The following is a 21,821-nucleotide window of genomic DNA, read 5'->3' on the forward strand; positions in this document are numbered from 1 at the left end:
ACAAAGTGTGTTTTCTTGTTGTAAAGTGCTCAAAACCAGACAGAAACAAGACAGCTTTACAGCCATGACAACTATTCTAACTTATACTGGAAGGGATTTCATAAATTATTTATGACAAAGTCAGTAGAAAAATAAACATTGTCCCCAACAGTACATAAAGAAGCAATCAACAAAAAAAAAGTCAATAAACTGCTTTTTTGTCGTTGTTCATCTTAAAAGTTTCTCACACAATCATCAAATTGAGTTGAAAGGGTGTTTCCCAACGGAGAAAAAAAAAGATCAAATCAGGTTGTGTGTTTCTTCACTTTGTTTAACGTCCTCGCTGGAAAACACCCAGTCTTTCGTTGGTGAAAGCAAGAAGAAACAAAAAAATGACAACCTGCTTCCTCAAACATTATTAGAATCACTGTCACACTCCAGGCGGCTGCTTCACATTAATCACAATGAGCAGGAAGACACCAATCTATTCGGCTCAAGTCTTCAATCTTAGTCTTTTGTTCTATTCCCTGATTGGCTGATTGAGCAGCACACAGGATGCCATTTCCTCCCGTGAACTCGGACCTACGACAGTCCGTCTTTGTTTCCCTCCTAGATGGACTCGGCGGATAAAACACTCGTTCTCTATTTACAATACACACATTCCTCCGTTTCATTTGTCTTCGTGGAGTGGTATGAAAAACTAAATTCAGGCCTAAATCGCAAGCTTGAGAATGATCCCAAAATCAAGTGGGACTTAGAGGTGTAAAAAAATAAAGAAATCATACTGTACTCTAACAGCTGTGACTGTGATTGAGAGGCGATTTTTATATACTTAGACTATTTACATCTATACGACAGAGCTGACACTGGTCTGTTGGGAACCCAGTGTTTTGTCTGTCTATTGCTGGTTACAATTTAGATATGTGTGTGTGTGTATGTGTGTGTGTGTGTGTGTGTGTGTGTGTGTGTGTGTGTGTGTGTGTGTGTGTGTGTTGTGTGTGTGTGTGTGGAGTGGTGGAGCCAGCAGTGAATCCGTTTTCAACAGCATCCTCCCACACGTTTGAAAGACTCGTTTGTTTCTTAAGAAAGACTCTCTCCCATGTGGACCGCGAGGAGACATCAAAAACAAACGCTCATGTACTGCCATGTGTCTTCCAGTACATTCAAGTAGTGGTTATCATCCTCGACTACGTACGTCTATGGAAAAAAAAAAAAAAAAAAGCAGCTGAGGGTTTGTGTTGTCAAGTGGCTCGGTTTTGGTTGTCAGAGTGGGAACTGGGTAACGTCAACAGTCCAAAGGCAACCTCTGATTTGTTGGATTGCATCAGTGCAAAAGAGATTCGCTTATGCAGCTTTGTCTTTATTTCTCCGTCATGAAACTCACCGCAGGCCCACTGTGGCCACACCTGGGATACTATGGTTCAGTGCAAAGTCTATACAGTGCTGTATAGTACAGGTACTCCATAGTGCTCTGAAGAAACATGCATACAGAGAGACAGTAGGAAGCACACTATTTTACAGTACAATCCTTATCTGTGCAGTTTAGTGTGTGCAGTCAGCAGGACAGGCCTGTCCCTGGGTTGTGCCTCGGGCATCTTGGTGCCACAAACATTATAGAAGTATTTATTTTAGAGGGTTCATCTGCATTTCACTGAAATGCTGACTTATTTTTACTTTGAATTGCATGTGACATTGTTTGGGTTGCCATTTTGAAAGTATACTGTATGTGTTCGATGCAACAGGGAAATTAATTTGATCTAATATGTTGAGTAACAGCTGTAAACAGAGATTTTCTCCCGTAGGAAAACTGTTATATCTTATCATACACTTATACATAGATTTGTTCTTTTTTTTTTGCTTTATTACAAAATTATTCTTATTATAATGTTTTATTATGATAGATTTTTCATTATAATTGTAAGCGATGACAGGGTCATGTTGCTTGTCTTCAAAAAAAAGCATGCATGTTTCCTTTCCCCTCCTCTTCGTCTCAACATGGTTTCGTTTTCCTGGTGAAAATGTCTCAGTCAGTCAGTGCGATCCTTCCTCCTCCTCCTCCTCCCGCTACTCTTCCTCTTCCTCCTCCTCCTCCTTCTCCTCCTCCTCCTCTTCCTCCTCCTCTTTCTCCTCATTTCTCCATCCTCACTTCTCCCTTCAATTATACCTTTGGGATGTAAGGCCTACAAAGAAATAGGTGTCCTTTGTTGCATCAGCTCTTGTCTCATTGTGAGTCCGTCTCCAAATCTTATTCTCACCAATTCATCTCGCAACCAAAAAGTTGTGTTTTTGATACCTGAAAAGTAACAGATTAATAGATATATATTGTATTATTACGCTCATTCCTCGCTGACTCTCCGGTCAGTTTGTAATACGTAGTCTTTTGACACCCAGGTTCTCAGTTGGTTGCCATTGAAGCGGCAGGACCCTGCCCCTCCGACTCGTCCTTAGCCTCTAGCGTCTGAAGGAGGCTGGAGGTCACATCAGAGGACTTCCGCTCTGTGATTGGCTCTGCCGGCGGTTGCCCCGGACTACTGCCACCAGAGGCGTCCCCTTGTTGCGTGGGCGGAGTCAACGAGGCCAACTCTGGCTCCATGCACAGTGTCATCTCATCCTCCTAATCAGGACAGACAGAGACACACAGACGCTTTAGGAAACATCTCTAAGTAATTGTAATATAAGTAGGGGTGCATACTGGTGAGTGTGCATGTTTTATCCCATTTACTACAAGTCTTATATTATTTTTGCCGACAGACTTCCAAAGGTTTATCGACTTCTTCATCTTTCAGGTCAACCAGCAGAGTAAGAGGATCAACTGGGAAAGAATTCACAGATTTGCTTGAAATGGTTAATCCATCACAGCCACTTAGTTGTTTATGATGGAAATGTATTGAACATTATTATTGGTTTGTAAACTCTTTCTTGTCAGTGCTCGAAGGAAGATTCAGCTTTATGCATTTCCATAAAGGACTCACAATTAATCGATACAATCACAGTCGAAGCCACAGTGTCAGTCAAACTGCAAAAACAGGATCCTACAATATCCAAAATGTTACTTATAAATGCTCACTTTTTTAAAACCCAACTTTGCAGTTTAGAAAAGGCTTTCTGATATACTTATATTTCCGTTCCTTACTTTCTTTGGAAAGCTCCATTAAACACCACATAAGACATTGTCCAACTGTTTTAACCTGTGGAGTCTCAGTTGTATGCAACAATTACATCACTTTTGACTTACTACTGCGTCAAATAACTGATTAATCAGTCAGTAATTTCAGCACTGGTTCATACTATACAGGCATGAATTGAAACCAACGCATATCCATCCATCCATCCATCCATCCATCCATCCATCCATCCATCCATCCATACATACATACATACATACATACATACATACATACATAAACTTACGAAATAATTTGAAAAATAATAACTGATACATGAATTGTAGTTCATGGAATATACTATATACCAGGGTAGTAATACCAGTATGGTATTTTACAGTGCTTTGGCACTTCACAGAGGAAGTATGAATCACTGAGGATGTAATTATATGTAATCAAATCCCCTTCCCCCTCACCTCACCTTTATCTCCTCCTCCTCCTCCTGCTGCTCCAGTAGCGGAGAGTGCTCTGTTCCCATATCTTCTGCAGAGGGAACACAGAGGCTCGGCTCCACCACCGCCGCCACACCGATGTAGCCTCCGGCGTCCGTCTGGTAGGCCTCCATCTGCCCCGTGTTCCACAGATCCACCAATGGCGGGTGAACGGAATGGACCAGGCTGTGGATGGTGCTGTTGGGCGTAGCTTGCAAAGAGTGGTTGGCGCTGTGCAGCCTGTGCTCCAGCGACTACAAACAGGGTGAGGAGGAAGAGTTAGAGAGCTGAGGTGTGAGTCTATGCATGACACACACACACGGCATCAAGCAGTTTGACTAATTACACAGAGGGTCAAGTCGGCTGTCAATACAATAGTTGTTTACAGTGTAGGACTTCCTCTTTCTCACTGTGACAGTGATCAATACTGAGGTTGTATCAGGTGATACGGTGATGTCATATATTTATTACCAAATTACATTTTCCTTTCCAGGAATTGTATTATTGATTTGGAGTAATGTTTCAGTTCTTTTCTAGGGAAGTATAGGAAACAATGGACCTATAAAGTAAAGTATTGTATGAGCCACAATAAATTGAGAAACTTAAAAAAGAACTGTGAAAGAATGAATCCAGATTGTTGTGTTAACGTATTGTTTCCAAGGTCAAGGAAGCCTTTTCCCACTCAACATAAAAACAACACTGTAACTGATTAGTTGGTGTTCGAGTTTTAACGGCTTCGTTTTCTAAGGAGAAAGAATATCTTAAAAGTAACTCAGATTTGAGCTACAGTATTTTGACCCACTCTTCTGAATTCAAACAACCTCCTGACTCTTATTAAGGACTGCTCATCACATTCATGCATGATGATATGCAATCTAATAACTCTCATGTGTCCCTCCCAGAGAAGTGAGACTCCACCTGTTGTTGCTGATACTGCAGGAGCTGCTGTTGCTGGTAGTGCTGGATCTGTTGGATCTGCTGCAGCTGTTGTAGTTGGTTCTGCTGCTGGAGAGTGAACTGCTGCTGCTGTTGCTGCGACAGGAAGCGAGCCGCTGCCTGCCCATCATATCCATCAGTCCCCATAACATAGGAGCCAGCAGGGGGAGATGCTACGATGGACGGATCGTTGTTGATCGGCTCCCAGGCATCGGAGGAGGAGAGGCAGTAGTGGCCCTGGGCAACGTATGTGTGAGGCCACACCTCTGCTGAGGAGTGATGCAATATCTGATCTGGAAGAAATGGAAAAGGTAGCAGCTGTTATTAGAGGTACGTGTTACATTTGACATGTTTTGGTCACATTTTAGTCACAAAAAGTGCAATAAAAAAAAATTCTGATTGTATTATCTTCATAATGTCAACAAATATAAAACCAGTGAAATCCTGATGTGACACTGATTGTTTTGAACTCAGACCTTTGTCAGAACTAAAACCCAAAATGTAGGTCTGGTAAAGCATCAGCATTTTATTTTGTATACGTTGCTAAATATCCCTCTAATGAGCGACAATTGAACCTTTAATTGTGTTGGGTAATATGATTTCAGCTGTTATCATACAATTAAGAAGAGTTTAAAGCACACTAGAGCAAATCAGTTTGCATTTTTGGCTGTGATCCGGCCTGCTGAGCAGAAAAAGGAGGTTCGATGAAAGAAAACTCACTTACTGCAGAGAAAATATCCATGTTGGCTGAGTAAGTGTTATGACAGCAGCTAGATGTACCGATTACAGTGTGAACACTGGCACACCTTCCACTGTTGATTCATCACTTGTGTCAAACTGTATAATGCAGTCGCAGCCTTGATTTGGTGCAGTTTATCTTTTTCTCAAGAGGAAAAGGCATAAATGGGGCCCGAGGGAAAAAAGCAGACACACATTTTAACCCTGCACTAAGAGTTTATTTTATGAATTGATGCGAATCCATTAATGAAGCATCATAGATTGATTAGCCTAATACAAATCAACATGCTCATTATAATCATCTGGACCTCTAACTTCATGAGAAGAGGTTTGCAGTGCTGTGGAATAAACATGTCCAAAATCTTTATTTATACAGTTACAGTGTCTGGGTTTACCTTCCAACAGACCATGTTGGAAATGTGAACTTAATAATGAGCTTGCCTTCCAGCCTGGAGAGAAGAGATGGAACAGTATGTTCTCATTACTTAGCAACATGACACATGCTATCCTGCAAGCTGCTTCTCTGCACCCACACACTGTTTTAACGCGGCCTAACATATGTAATCAACATATATATGAATAATGCACAACATATACTAAATATGATGTATGCCTGTGTTGGAAAAGTGTATTTACTCAAGCACTACACCTAAGTACAGTTCTGAGGTACTTCTACTTCACTTCAGTATTTACATTTTTTGTTATTTTATACTTCTTCTTCATTCAAATGTTTTACTACACAAGATTTATTTGAAAGATACTACGATCGAGATCGAGAACACATATGATCAAAGAACATAATATGATGCAATATTCAACAACCCAACAGTTCCTAAAATAGAAAGAATTTCATTAATTCCATCAGCTAAACACAATACTTCCTTCGCAATTAAAATGTAACAAAATAACTCTGACAAGGGAAACTATCCTGCACAACGACTACTTTTAACAAAGTACACTTTGATAAAAAAAAAAATACTGCTTTACTTTTAATTGGTTATCTTTTACAATTACAATGTATTTCTTAGTATGCTAATAATCCTTTGTAAAATACAATTTAGCTTACACGCACATGTATAGATTGTTCTGCAACAAAGGCCACTTTGAATTTCAGCTGCAGATATATTTGTAGTTCTTTGTAGTCCTTTACCTCGACTGCTGATGCTCTCCTGGTTGAGCTCACTCAGATGAGCCATACTGCCCTGGTTTGAGCCCGACCGCGGGCTCCCTCCATCCATCGATCCCCAGGCCATGAGTGTCGCCTCCGTGATGGCAAACTGCTGCAGGAGACCTGAGGCCATGATTGAAAGGACAAGCTCGGGTCATTGTAAGGACCTGCATCGTATTAAGTAAACTGGCATACATCCCACAAAGTGAGATTAGAAGCTCATAATTCTGCAGATGACGGTTCATGAGGCTCTGTGGAGCGTCTGTCTTGTGTTTCCAACCTGCAGTGAAACGAGCCTCCTTCTCTCCTTCACTAAGGTCACTGTAGGCGTCGTTTTCCAGCCGCCGCTCCTTCTCCCGCTCCTGGGTGGTGATGCGGGGCATGGGGACACCACCTGCACCCACCGTGGTCATGCTCCAGTTTTGCCATTCAATCATGTGGGCGACGCGACCCTGGGCCATGGCTGTGGGCTTGGTCACCCGCTCCTTCATGGTGCGGCTCACACCTGGTGGTGGAGAAGACATGGCAGACAGAGGAGGATGAGGGAGAAGGAAATGAAGCAGTGTGTTGTTTTGAGGGTAAAATGGTGGATGGACAAAGAGAAAGAAAGAGGAGAGACAGACATAAGATATGTTATCAAGTGTGTTCTTGTTCTTTGGTCGTGGATGCTGAGATGGTTTATGAAACTATGGATATCCAGTGGATGAAAATGATGTGGGAGGATGAAATTGGACAGTTTATCAAATTATATCTTTAATGTATGATTGATGATTACAATGGAGGCGGATCAGAAATTGTGAAACTATGTATACGTATATGTGTATGTATCATATGTATGTATGATTATAGTTATGTAAGATTAAGAATGGGGTTAACCAAATCCCTTGATGATGTTTGGGGAACAAAAATGGTCAATTGACTAGTGTCTGCTCCAACAAAGATAAACCAATATAGAAACACACTGTCTGTCCAGTCCTAGCTCAGTGAGGGCCTTCATACACACGGATCTCGGAAAGCTAAATGACGAATGGTTGTGTGGGTGACATGCATGTATTTAATGAGACTTAGCCATCGCCTGTATGGGCTACAAGGAGAAGAGAGGAGGGAATGAATGTGTCCTGTCTGACAAAGGTGCATCATGGGATGGAATAGGTTAATTGGGGTGAGGTGGTTGTGTGGCATAAGTAATGAGAGCTTGGCATGTTGACATAACAGCTTTCACACCTCTGCTAAGCTGCGCCGGGTAAGCAGAAAACTGCTCTCTTTCTCCTCGCTGTCTGTCTGAGAACTTGACTCATGCAAACCATGCAGAACATCTTTTGAAGATGAAATTAATTTCCTGCTACCACGCTGACACGAGCTGATAACAGCATAATGGCTGTGCTCCATATTTCATGTGACCAACACATGATGACAGATACTGTAAGTCCCTGGTTGCTTGATTCTCTCTGATGGTGGCGAATGAAGATGAGATTCATGAATAAATTGAATAAATTACAGGACAAATCTGTACAACACCACACAGTATGGCTGCACTGCACTTAACTGCACTGTAATACGTTTCACTGCACTCAAATAAACCACACTGCACAAGACAGCTGGATTAAACCAGAAACTTTGCACTAGACTGCACTGAAATCTGTTTAACACAGCAGTTTACACGGTTCAAAACATCCATACTAATTCAGGACAACACAGTTTTACAACCACTTACCAAAAAAAACTACACTTCCCACTCACCACTCACCTTTTCTTAGAGCAACAAGATGTATGATGATGCACTGTTTGTGTGTTTGTTTTGTGGTTTCATGTAGAATTAATTACATCAATGGCACAGGAGGAGCCATTGACGAGTGTTATCACAGTGAGGAGTGGAAGTGATAGAGGGGAACCCGTTTTGGGTACCATGCTGACTCCAGAACCCGCTTAGGGACGAGCCAACATGGGGTCGGTTTACCAGTTACAGCACAGACACACACCTGACACACCTGACAGAGAAGACTTAGCCAGAGCCCCAATGCCGTAGGCATTTGAATTCCTCTTGAGTCGAGGCAGGATTGATGTGGTGTCTTCCATAGACAGCTAGAAGGAGAGAAGAGAGAGGAATGGAGAAGGGGAAAAAGTGTGGAGAAAAGGATAGTATGGGAAGTGTGACAGGGCACACAAAGACATCGAGACAGTGTGTGTTAGAGAGAGTGAGTGGAGACAAATGATGAAGATGTTGGGTTAATACAAAAGATAAACATCTGCATTACCCAAATCCTGGGTGTCCTTTCATTCTGCACCAATAAGTCATTCTGCTTGTGCTCACAACCGTGTACCACTAAAATAAACCGAAAAGGTAAGGCAAAGTAGGAAGGGGGTCATGAGGAGGAAAACGCTCATGACTAAAGGGTGAGTTAAATCAAAACAGGTGAAGGAAACCAATAGATAGAGGAAGAAAATTAGTAGATGAAGGAATGGTGTCACAACACTTACATTGATTCCTTCCCATGAAAATTCTGAACGTCCATGCTGAGGAAGAGAAGTAGGAAGAGGGAGGGTTGGGGAAAGAAGGAGCGGGAAAGAGTAAGAGAGTGACAGGACAGAGAGAACATTGACATGCATGGCGGGGGAAATAGGAGAGGACGAAGAGAGGAGGGACAGAGGAGGAAATGCGCATCGGACATGCAGAGGAATAGAAATGAGAGAGGTGAGAGGGTAAGAAGTGAGACAGATACACAGGATTTTCCAGGAACGAAGAAGGCAAGAGTCAAGGACCGGAATGACAGGGAAAAAGGGGAGGAATTGAACAGGGATCAGTATATTTGCTTGGTTATGTAGAGCAGAGTGAATACGCTACGGATGAGTGAGTGCTGTCAAAAACACTGAAAGACAGCAGAAAAGAGTGAGACGTCAGTGCTGTCTCAAACGGTATCTGATGCTGTAGACAGACAGGGGACTGGGCTATCAGGAGGAAGTGGAGTGTGTGTGTGTGTGTGTGTGTGAGAGAGAGAGAGAGAGAGAGAGAGAGAGAGAGAGAGAGAGAGAGAGAGAGAGAGAGAGAGAGGGGGGGGGGGGGGGGGGGGAGGGCATATATCCTGGGGACAAAGCAGATAAGCAGCAGCCGCTGCATCACCATTGCTCTCTACACTAACTGGACCAGCGACGCTAGTATGTTAGTGGTCGTGCTCAAATATTTCCGCTACCTGGCGATCTGCACAGTCGAGACTGAGCAGAAATAAATTAGTAAAACAAACAATATGGGGGAAGGGAATGTTGGTCCCTAACATTTGTCACACAAAAATCTTCTCAAACTGATTTTTTGTGTGTAATTAAATTAATTTGTCCAAGCTGTGTCTTCATTTTTATACATTTGAAGCACTGCAGCCGTTACAGAAGAAGTATTCAGATCCTTTACTCAATGGGATACTTCCTCCTTGGGATTGAATGGTTGGGATTCTCCTTTGTATGGTAAATAAGATGGAACCAGCAGCTGGTTAGATTAGCTCAGCACAAACATTGGTAACAAGGGGGACCGCTCGGTCCAAAGGTAACAACATCCGCCTCCCGTCGCCTCCAAAACTCATATCATGTTTTGTTTAACCTGTACAAAAATGTTCTTGCTGTTTTCAGGAAGTTTAGGTGCTCGGCCAAGAAAAAGTGCACATACAAAACCTCCATTTAGGAAAGATCAACCTTAGCATATTAATTAGGGAGCTTTAGATGTGGTGTTAACCATGGACAGAAACAGAATAGTTAACCTATTACGCCCTCAGTCTATACACTAAGCTAAGCTAGCATCATGTTTACAACATTAGTGTGGCATCAATCCTCTAAGCTTTAACATTGGATTTACGCTCCATGGTTTTATTCCTTCTCTCCTGCGCCTCAAAAACAATGCTTGAATAAATAGTCTACCGTGTTACTTATCACTGTTGGTCAACAGGCTGTTAAATGTAAAGAACAGGTTATTTAATGCTAATTGACATAATGAGGGAGCGACCACCAAGGTGGTGTTCAAAATCTCCATCATGCGTGTAACTCATCTTAGTCGATTTCAGCCTCTTTCTGTTCTTTTCTTCACTTATTTTCCTCCGTAAATCTATTCGTTGCTCCACTTCTTGGTTCTTTGAGTCTCCCGCTTTCTTTCCTCCTCTCTCTCCACAGGAGTGGGTCTGATGAGAGATTTACCACAGTTGAGTGGTAGAGCTGGACCTCTTGAAGCAGCTTTTCCTGTTACTTCTAATAGCCCCGATAACACTAGTGTGTGTGTGTGTGTGTGTGTGTGTGTGTGTGTGTGTGTGTGTGTGTGTGTGTGTGTGTGTGCGCGCGCGCGCGTGCGTGTGTGTGCGCGCGCGTGCGTGTGTGTGTGGTTGTTTTGTCCCACTCTGTAAGACTGAAGGGCATTCTGGGCCACGATGCATAAATAAATGATGGATTCTGTCCACAGTACATTTGATGAAAAAGTAGAGTTTTCTATATTTTAGTCCAAAATGGTTTCCTCTCCTGTGTCCTGTCTCAGATGGGTCAGTTTTAGAGCATGGGGTTAGAAAAGCAGCAGCAGAGGAGACCAGTGAAAAGGAGAGGAGAGATAAAAAGATATGGTGTGTAAGAAGTTGGAGAAAGAGAGAGTGATGCTTTTTTCTGTTTTTTCTTTGACCCAGCACTGAGCGGTGACCCTGTCCGATGGATATCAAGCGACGGTAGTCATTGCAACAGCTTTATGCCAACCAAACCGTTATTGTTCAGTCTTCCAGCTACAACACCCCATCAAATGGGCGGGGAGCTGTAGTGGAAGTTAAGCCACTGACATTGACATGATGCATGTGCTACTTTCAGCATAAGCACTGGCACCTCGCGTGACAGAGAGCTGGTGAGGTGAGCTGCTGTAGCTTCTCATGTCGCTGGTTAAATCCAGAGCCATGTTGGTTTCTCAGGTGGAGTGGAAAGGTCAACCAGAGGGGTGAGCCAGAAGGACTACTGAGGTCTTACCTGCTCCCCATCCTTCTGGACTGGTACGCTCTCTCCCGCTGACAGCAGAGTAGAGGAAGAGAGAACAGAGAGAGAGGGAAGAAAGAAGGAAAATGAATTCTCAAAATGTTACATAATAAACATGATAACAACTGATAAAACCACATTGATACAGATAGTGGATTACTGTCTTTCCAACAGAGTACTTCAATAAGTACATGTGTGATTAAGGTTTCCACAACATTGACAAAAATGAATACAGTTCCTACAATGTGCATAAACTTCCCACTTCTAATTTAAATCTGGGACATACTTGTCTTGAGTACCGGAGTACTTCAAGTTAATCAAATGAAGCCTCTCATGGTGTCAAATATATGAACCAATTTAAATTGTAATTGAAAAAAGCGTTTGTCTGGTAAAATATATTCTGTCCCACATTACATTGTGTGGAAAAATCAAATTGGTTTAAATGTGAGAGATCAACCACGTGCAGGCTTCACTCTTCCACCACCAGCGTCTGGCGACTAGACTCCAGGGGAGCTTTCTGATAGAGTTCCTTTCTTAAAGTCTCTCTTTAATGACCTATATGTAAATCCCACCTGCAAGGAGTCAGTAGCAGATCATACACAAAGCCATCCACCAGCACACTGCAGATGGGAGTCATCTGAAATAGACGCTCTCCGTTGGATAAATGAACGTTATTATCCCTCCTCTATCCTGGCTGTCCAAATCCTAATTAAAACATTGGTTTAATTAGCGAGACTGTACTGGTAATGGAGTTTAAACACAGCGTCAGTCTCTAGGTGCCTGCTCTCTCTATCAAAGGGTCTGTGTGCAACTCTCAGAGGGGCTCGCTCCTATGTCAGCACTCTGTGTGTGTGTGTGTGTGTGTGTGTGTGTGTGTGTGTGTGTGTGTGTGTGTGTGTGTGTGTGTGTGTGTGTGTGTGTGTGTGGTTGTGTGTGTGTGTGTGTTGCTGAGCCAATCAAAGCTGCATTTGGCAATCATGAGCGAGTCCTCTGCATCTCTGAGAAAACACAGAGTTGTTGGCTCTCTGGATGTCCAGTAATGTCTGTGACCCACTGACCCAGTGATTCAGAAACATCAGCTCCATTCTGTCTCTGTTGGGTCTTAGATATTACCCTTCTCTCTGAACTCCATCCAGTCGCATCAGATCACTGCGAGGGCAGGAGACAAGGGACAGACTTTGTTCTAGAAACTGACCCTCTTGCAAGTGAAGAGGGTCAGTTTCTAGAATGAACAAGGGAGGGTATTTCAACTACAAATCAGGACCACCTCGCTTCATTTGTATACTAATATAGTTCTCAAACCTGGGGTCTTCTTCTTTCAGTAGTCAGTATTATATCATCAGTCTGTGATATTGAATATGTTTGAGGAGTTAACTTATAGGAGTGATCAAGTGTTTTATTTCCCATTTAGTTTGACCTAGTTTCCCTCAACCCACTTTGTGTTGTGGTCCTTATTTTTCCCAGAATACCTCTGGAGCTGCACATAAAGTTCCTGAATGTATAAATAGGTTTGGTTGTACATTGACCAGGGTGAATTTATTTTAAAGGGACGCCACCAATTCCATCCGTTAAAGTAAATTTCCTTGTTGCCAACAAGTGCCAAGTAAAACAAAACTGGTAAAATGAATGTCCAAAATGAATAAAAGTATCAACCATTTGCTCCAGGTTTAGAAATAGGGAGACAAATACAAAATGCAATCTTTTTGTGTGTATTATGGTCCATTAAGTTCTGCTGCCCAAAACTTCTCACAACCCATATCACAATATCTGAACATTAACTGTGCACAGACGGATGCTAATGTAGTCAAGCAGAGAGCAAAGTTGAAGAGGTTTTAGTAGATTGGCCATCATAAGGTACTGTAAAACTATTTAATTTAATTTGCATGTCACTCCAGGTATTATTTTCATCTTAATAGAGTCAACCAGGTCGCTATGCATGTTCCCATTCAAAGAGAACCATTTGTCTATTTGACCAGCTCATGCCTTTATTGAAGACCATTATCTTTAAGATGAGTGCAGTGAGTGCATGAGTCCACAAGATGGAGACATAGACTCTATTTTCACAAGCAAGGCTGAAATCTATTCAAAAAATTGACCAGAGACATTGGAGTAGCCGTCAGCAGCGTTAAAATCTTCTTGAACAACGCTTTTGATCACAACTCAACAAAGGTAAGACATAGTTTATGGTTCTGACCGCATAAAGGGAAGTTTATATTCTATCTTTTTCGGCTGCTTGTTCAGTGAGTTAGTGAAGTAACAAAGTCTCTAGCAGCGCTTTCTTAGCACCATCATGCCTGCATGCATGTTCGTTTCGTTGCTTGGGTTGGTGTTGGATTTGTGTTTTGTTTCGGTAAAAATGGTTATCATGAGCTTTAAGCCTGTTATGTGGGTATATGATTATGTTGCTACATGAATGTATCTCGTGTTAGTTGCAATGTGTGGGCGCCCGGTTCAGAAGGTGTTCTATTTTCAGAGGTTCAGTGAGCCAAACATGCCTTTATTCACTGATGTTAACGTCCTGACATGTTTCATACAGAAAATATTTCTTTCTGTGAAATTCAATTTAGACTGTTTTAGAAACATAATGTACATTACTTAAAGCAACTTAACTTGTGACAAATTACACCATTCAAGGGCAAATCCCAGCCCCAGTCCCAACAAATGGCAGCTACACAGCCAATCAAGCTTTTAACAGTCTAGGCGTTTTAATCGTGTTTAAAAGCACAAGCAGCGGCTGTAGACAGAACTCACTGTTTTGCTCAAAATCAACCTTCACGCTATAACCTGTGAGGGGCCGTCAGTGTGAGCAAAGCGCTCCTGAAAAAACAAAGTAGGATCAGCTGATCGTCACCATCCAAACAGCGGAAATAATGAAACAACTGCATCAGGACTTGCCATTGTCAGGGAGAGTGGATGCATTTATATTCAAGCACTACTTTCACTATTAAAAATGAACTCTGGGTGACCTCAGAATAATTAGTCGGGGGTGTTTAATTTTTGGCACTGTAGAGCGCGGTGTGAGGTGGTTACATATGGGTTGATATCAGTCAGACAGAGAGATGTCTCGTTTTCTGCCTGGGCGGTAGAGATTGTCCCAGATTTATTCCCCATCTGGGTTAAAAATCTGCCCTGCAAACACAAACTATACATGAACATATATGCACGCCCACATATAGCAAGCCTACAGCAACATACAGGCACAGGGCACACACAATACCACTTCCTCTCTTCTCCTTTTTCTCTCTCTTGCTTCAGCTTTCTCGGTCTCTCCCATCTGCATCCTTCAGCCTTGTTTGTCCAATTAGTCGATTAACATTCACCCCCCCCTCCACATATGAGTCACAGTATGGCCCAAGAGTTTGCTAGACGGCAGCAGTATAGGCTGCAAAACACCATTAGGAAGCCCTCCAGTCTTCCCACAGCAATGTACCAGAAACATTAAGTACAGTTTGTGTGTCCCTTTGTAGCTGTATGCATACAATTGTGTGTGCCTCATGTGAGATTACATCAAAGCATGTGCTATTTGTGAAGTAAGCCACGAGGGTATGAGATTCTATACCACGCTGTGATTAGTTGTTTATAGTTCTTACAATATCTGCATAGATGATGGTTCAGTACTATTCATTATCCAGAATCTCTGTGATTTCTTAATCCGTGGCAAACTCTGTATTTCTGCACCCGGGGAAGGTGATGCTCTTGAGCTCTCAGCAGCACAGTAAGCGAATGCGTAATTCTGCTTCCGAGGAGGCGGGCAGGATCCCTCTTTAAGGAAACAGCAACAACAACAGAACACATGACCAGAGCTCTGAGCCAGCTTTTCTTCCCTTGGCGCTCTCCCTCTGCCCTCGCACACACAGCGGTGCAGCGCTGGATACCCCCCTGCGGTCATAGGGGATCCAGGCTTAGCTCAGCAGACGAGAAGGAGCTAGAAGGAGTCATGAAGGAAGGGCAGGGAGATGGAGGAGAAAAAGGAGGGAGCGGCCGAGCGTAACGAACAACTAGAGATCTGCAGCGGCTGCACTGTCATCTCCAGCTCTGACTGTGGTGGCTTGACGGCTCCTACTGAAGTGGGAAGCATTTGAGAGTCATCTGTCTTTTTGTACTTCCAGTGCCCTGCAGCAATAGCTCAGAGGAAACCAGGGTGCTTGGTGAGTGTTTACCATGACAGCTGCAGTGAGGCTGGTTGCCAGGATGGGGCACCGGTTTGGATAGCAGCCCTCTTGCTGCGATATGCGCAGATGTCGGGTGACTGAGCTCCAGAGTTCAGCTGACAGCTGAGGACCAGAGCCCAGATGGTTGGGAGAGTTTGGTCTAAGTGTGTCTCTGGACATAATGCACACACATGCAGGGGCATGGGTTACTGCCATTGACTTGATGAAATGACAATCCCAAGCCACATGCCCCTGTCATTGGCAGACCAGACCACCTAATTAATCTGTACAGGCATGAATTTGGCTTGTTATCACTGATACAGGGTAAATAGGTTACAGCCATCATTGGTGCACTGACTGTCATATCTAGCCATCTACGGCGTGTCGTATCTTGGCAAAGGCAGCTTCAACCCAGCATCATCAACTCAATCATTTCCATAAACATCCTAATGGCCTGCTAAATATATAATGAATTTTAAGCCCAGAAACGGAAGAAGTGCTTTTATCCTAATCTGTTTAGATGATATGAAGAAAGCCTGCAGAGGCAGGGGAAGTCAGCCAGTTATGTGAAGCCTACAGCAGACATCACATTGTATGCAGGAAATCTTTATTTTCTTGCTTTCAAAGGAATCTTCCCTTCTACTTTGAAACATGGCCTTTCTCTTTATTAGCACTGAAGTGGCTAGTAGCTGCAGACAACCTGAGACAACCATCATGTGTCGCACTAATGCTATGGAGTGCATCCAAAAACGCACATATATTCACACACACTCACACATGCCCACATGGATCAAATTGCAGAAAGGAAATTCTCTCTTTCGCAGTTTTATTCAATTTCATAACACACTCTGTGGCTGAGTCACTTTGTTTACTGAAACGCCTACCATCATGCTCCCACACACAGGCCTCTTTCTTATTTCTGATCTTCCACATACGGGCTGAACATTATATGTGCAAGGACAAGCCCATGCACACACACATGTACATACACTTTAATCAGTCCCCCTCCCATAAGGTTTTGTTACGTGGCATCATGTGACAACGCAAACCATTTAGCACACAGTCGAGAATATGACACATCGGCACTCACATAAATCTGGAGGTGTGACCCTATGCTGCTTTATGTGCTACATTGGAGTCCTTGAGTATACACACACACACACACACACACACACACACACACACACACACACACACACAGGTAAGGGCCATCAGGTCCCCCTTGTCTCTGAAGCACTACATCTCTGAGTCATTCACCTTGAATGTGTTCATGTGTGCAAGGCTTTTCCAACCTGGACAGGAGCCAATCAATCAGCCTCCATCTCCGATAGCCGGATTTGCCCGTTTACAGACTGACTGCAAACTGGAAAATGCAGGACTTGGTATCAGTGTGAAGGCACGGTGATAGTGGGGGTGTTTTGAATCGAATGACAGGGAATCCCTCTTTGTAATGCAGTGTCAAAACAAGTGATGGGACAAAGTGGGGGAGCAACAGCGGTGCCTATAATATATTCACACCCACACGTGGGCCTACGTGCATATAAATATAGCAGCAGGAGTGAGATCATATGCATCCATGCATGAACACAAACATACATACACGAGAGCATGCGGACACTCAAGCTGGGTACTGAGCTCTTTTTCTTTTCTTCTATATGATGTCAAAACTATAAATGTTTTTGTATCTTGAGTTGAGCTGCCCCCCTCTTAATCGATTAGTTGATTACATTAAGATTCCCCTAATTGATTCATAATTTTTTATGCTTTTTCATGTTGAATTACTTGTTTCCGAAAAACCTATAAGCGCAACTCTGGCAAACACAAGATTTGAAGTTGTGCTTTTGTACAATTCTTTCTGAAGAAATCAAGTGTTACAGATCTATTGGATAAATCAACTTATCGATTAGACACCAATCGTAGGAGTGATATAGTCGTCTTTGGTCAAGGACAACCCTAATGTTGAGAAATAGAAACATGATTTTCTATAAATAAACATGGCTTTCAGTAAACCCTTTCTTCATGTAATAAAATAAGTCAAATGTAAATATTGTCTCAATACAAGTTTCTGTCTAAAATGGGCAATATTTTAATGTAAGATCTGATCAAATAACAAGAAACAAGATAATGAATATGACCAAACTTTTGATGCCAGCTTCTTTTCACTTGATACTTGATACTCTGTGCTGCAAAGACAATTAAGTTAGTAGACACACACAGACAGCAGCGTATATTAGTACTTATTGATCTGTGAGAGGTGTGGCACATTACCAGAACTAACTTTGAGAAAAGGAAAATAGAGTCTGCTTATAAACAGCACAGGGGAGAGTTGTCATAATGTCCCACATTCATATCTATAATTTCACCACTGTAGCCTGACCCAAAGCAGTTATCTTCACGCTGCACACAATGCCCTAAATTATAGTGTGATTAATGATTCCAGCACTCACAGGTATACGGCGACCTGGAAAAATGCTTCTGATGAGCAGCTTTTAGCACAATTATGGGTGATAGCATTATCAACACTACATCTAGAAATGTGATCAACATCATGGAGCAGTAACAGAATTACTAACCCCGTGTTTGGCAGCTGTGGAAAAGTGCTCTCAATGAACCATATGTAAGCTGTGTACTGCACACACAAGCTGAGTCACTGACTGTAGTGAGTTTGCTGTGGATGTCATTGCCTTTTCCTCGCTGATGGGGGAAGAATAATGTGCACTCCCATCGACTGCTTCTCAAGGCCTTCAGCTCTCTGAAGGGGTGATGGATGCAGACCTCTCATCTTCTGTACATCCCTGTGTCTTCACCTGAACAGTGGTGGTGAGGGGAAGCTTGGCTAAAGCAGATGCTAAAAGGATTGGTTTGAAACGTAACCCAAAGTAACCGATAACATGCAGTATACTCCAATGATAAGGGTTTTATACTTCAGTAGATTATTGGTGAACTGATTCTTTTACTTTTTAAAACACAGCTTTAAACTGCTGGAGCATTGCAAAAACAGGTAATCACCAAGAATATTTGTCTATTTTACTCATCACAATATTTCATCACACTTATATAAGAACCAGTCACGTAAATGTAACATGTTAGCGGGACGTAGGGACGTTTTATCGAAATATCTTTTGAAAACAAAATAGAATGTCCCAAAATGTATTTTTCCTGCTAATTTCAATATGTCCTTTTATAATAAAAGGCTTACATTTACAATTGTTCCATGGAAGACTGTTTTTCCTGATTGCAAGTAAAACAAACTTTTTTTAATTGTGTTTTTTTTTTCAATTATTTTTTAAGTGGTTTATCTTTTAGTTGAAAGTGAACAAACCCCAACCAATCCTGGTATTCATGTCAGCCCTCATTTTAGAGTTAACAACCACAAACTCATACACATACACACAGTATGAACAACTACCCTCATGGCCTGCAAGGTGTCTGCAACATTTGCCTTGATGCTATTTCTTCGGCCTCGAGTGTTTTACGTCTGGGTTTTTCTGTTTGAGAAAACCTAAACTGCCAGCCGTCTAATAAAAAGTGATATGTAGGGTAAAGCGTTGTCCCCTTAGGGGAAAATAATGTTTCTATTAGTGTTGCTGCTACTAAAAAGATGTCATCATAGTGTCTTCTGTGGCACATCCCCTATGACATCCAAAACAAAGGAAACTTTACACAGAGGCATGATTTTTGCCATACTACAGCAGTGTAAGAGATATCAAACTCTCAAATATGATGGAGCTGGGAGAGATAGTGTTACCGGAGGGCAGACAGATACAGTACATCAGGGATACTCCCATCCAGAGACAGACCCAGTCCTGCTGCCGCTACTGTTGATCTCTGCTTGGCAGCGTGGACTGCAGTTGAGAAGGCCGATCAATAGCACACACTGAAGCCATTCTCACCCAGGATAAACACAACCATGCCTCTAGACTGCTGCTAATTCTGATGCTCACTGACTCTGGCACACAAGTTGCTTGGAAACGCCTAATCCTCCTTCTCTTAAGAACTGTTTATTTGCACACTCATGTTAGATTACAGTGCACAGAGCTAAAGATAACATTTGCTTTGGCCAAGTAGATGTACAATCTCCACTACTAGTGTCTGACGGTTTACACAGGATACTTTGGATTTGTACTTTCATGTTTTCTTCTTTGTTTTCTCCTTTGTTGGGATTATGCTCTTCAGCTTTGTCACTTATCCTATATCCTAAACGACTTTTACTGGAGCAACCTTATTGAAATCTTGAGCATCTCTGATCACTTCTATGAAAACAAGCATTAGTATTCAGGTGGCTCACAATCAGATTAATGTGGCACCTTTCAAAAGGCCCCTGTCCTCTTCAATCACATTGTTGCAGCAGCTGGAGTCTCTGGGCTTTGCCAGGTCTCCTGCCTTAACCTGAGTGTTGACAGAGGACCTTAGCCTTCTCTCCTGCTCGGCAATGTGAAAATGTAAAAACTGTAATATGCATTGCCTGAGCTTCTGTAACACTGTTCCTGCTGTATTCGCTTATCACCTGCCTTCATCTAACTGTAACCTTCCAAACTGTGTCATGTACTGGAGTACTCCTTCTAGTCTACATACATTTAATGTCCAATTCATCAATAATTGATGTTTAGTTAAAGAAATAATAAAAAGAGGCACAAGCACACTGGAGATCCTGTCTGTAACCTGGCTTTGACATTCATGACCCCTGGAAAGGTTATGCACTTTTCAGAGTGCCGTAAAATACATGTTCAGATTGATGCTCTGCCGCCAATACGTTAAAGAGCCTGATGTGCTAAGTGGTTCATTAATATTTAACACCAAAGGAGGTCTGTGTTTATTTTTACCTTTTAAGCATGATTCATACATACACGGACACGCAGGGCCGGACTATGCACTGCTATGTATTTAAACTATATTCATGCAAACAACTAAAAGAGGACTATACCCCTCCCAGTATTTCCTTACTTAGCGGTTGTCCTTAACATGTCATCTATGGGTTGATCCAGGAGGGTCCTCACCTGAAAACTACCATGAATCCCCCCCTCGCCTGCACGTATTTGCCCCTCCCTCCCCCTCTCTCCATCGCCATCCGTCCGTTTCCCCTCCTCCCTGCCTGCCTGCGCTGAAATTCTTCCTCTGCTGCTCGTTTCTTTATCTCCCTCCATCCCTATTACACATTCAAATAATAATAAACTGTGCAAACGCCCCTGACAAAGGCATTATCCTTCCTTTTTCTCTCTTTCTCCAAGACATACCGCCCTATAAATAAGCACTACCACAGCGTTTCCCTCTCCTCTCCATCCCTCTTTGCCTCCTACTCACACACATATACATATTGCCAAACAGCATCATAAATCAACGGATGAGAGGAGGGAGGTGGGGGATGCAACCACACACACATTAGCACATTTGAACACATATTGTCTGTGACATCTTCCCTGTATTCTGTGTATAAGCTTCTGTGACCAGAACTCTACAACTTGCTTTTACACTGCACTGAAAGAGAAGCGAGCACCTCACACACACACACATATATACAAAGCCTGTCCATACGTAGTCTCCACACAAACCCTCACTCCTGCAAGACACCCATCCTCTTCCTCATCCTTCCCCCCGCCCCCACCCAAACCCCCCTCTAGTCCGCAATGAGCGAGGGAAGAGAAGCGAGGCTTACTCAGTGTCCTGGAGCCGATGCATCCCATGGTGTATTCACAAAGGCCCTGGATACAAGCGAGGAAGTGTTACCCAGACACCGTGCATTCTCCCTCTTCCTCCTGCGACTCTCTCGTTCTCTCGGCTCTAGCTTCTTTTTCTTGCTCTCCTGTGCTCTCTCTCTCTTTTTCTCTCTCCCTTCTGCGCTTGCTCGATCACTCTCTCTCTCTCTCTCTCCCTCCCTCCCTTTCTCTCTCTCTCTCTCTCTCCCCCCTGCTCTTTCTCTCTCTCCGGTGCAGTGTCTTAGAAGAGATCCGGTTAGTAAGTCAGTATGCCTGGGGGTAATAGATTAGGACTAAATAAAGATGCAAAGAGGCATTATTAGTATTATTTAAACAGATGTCTTCTTCTTCTTTTTTGATAACAGGTATCAATATCACCAATATGTTATCTGTTATAGGAGATATCCAATCCAAATTTGGGCCATTATTACATTTATCTAAACAATTTCCGTTGCTGGGACATACAATAACAATATGATTGGGTAATTTGTAAATGAGAAAGATCAAAGCAACCATAGGCATTAATCTAATGAGAGGTTAAAACAACAATCAGATTGACTGTGTGTATTGGGTTGCCACTA

General features: G+C 42.6%; 1 protein-coding gene across 4 annotated transcripts; it reads right to left on the reverse strand.

Annotated features, from left to right (window-relative positions):
* Positions 1-903: 903 nt before the first annotated feature.
* fam131bb (family with sequence similarity 131 member Bb) lies at positions 904-21,452 on the reverse strand. 4 transcript variants are annotated; one of them, XM_068570647.1, is made up of 9 exons: positions 21,201-21,452; positions 11,391-11,428; positions 8,895-8,930; positions 8,396-8,498; positions 6,697-6,921; positions 6,399-6,539; positions 4,493-4,803; positions 3,565-3,828; positions 904-2,593 (listed from the first exon to the last, which is right to left on the reverse strand). In XM_068570647.1, exons 1-9 carry the CDS (start codon positions 21,226-21,228, stop codon positions 2,375-2,377), a joined length of 1,365 nt encoding a protein of 454 aa, XP_068426748.1. In that variant the 5' UTR covers positions 21,229-21,452; the 3' UTR covers positions 904-2,374. The 4 variants fall into 4 exon arrangements, with proteins under 4 accessions (XP_068426748.1, XP_068426749.1, XP_068426751.1 ...); XM_068570648.1 differs by lacking the exon at positions 8,895-8,930 and having other exon boundaries at positions 21,201-21,451; XM_068570650.1 differs by lacking the exons at positions 8,396-8,498; positions 8,895-8,930 and having other exon boundaries at positions 21,201-21,451.
* Between the last annotated feature and the right edge of the window lie 369 nt (positions 21,453-21,821).

This window comes from Clinocottus analis, unplaced genomic scaffold (genome assembly GCF_023055335.1).
Source record: "Clinocottus analis isolate CAN_PGR_092001 unplaced genomic scaffold, fCliAna1.0.p SCAF_9, whole genome shotgun sequence".
Lineage (NCBI taxonomy): Eukaryota > Metazoa > Chordata > Actinopteri > Perciformes > Cottidae > Clinocottus > Clinocottus analis.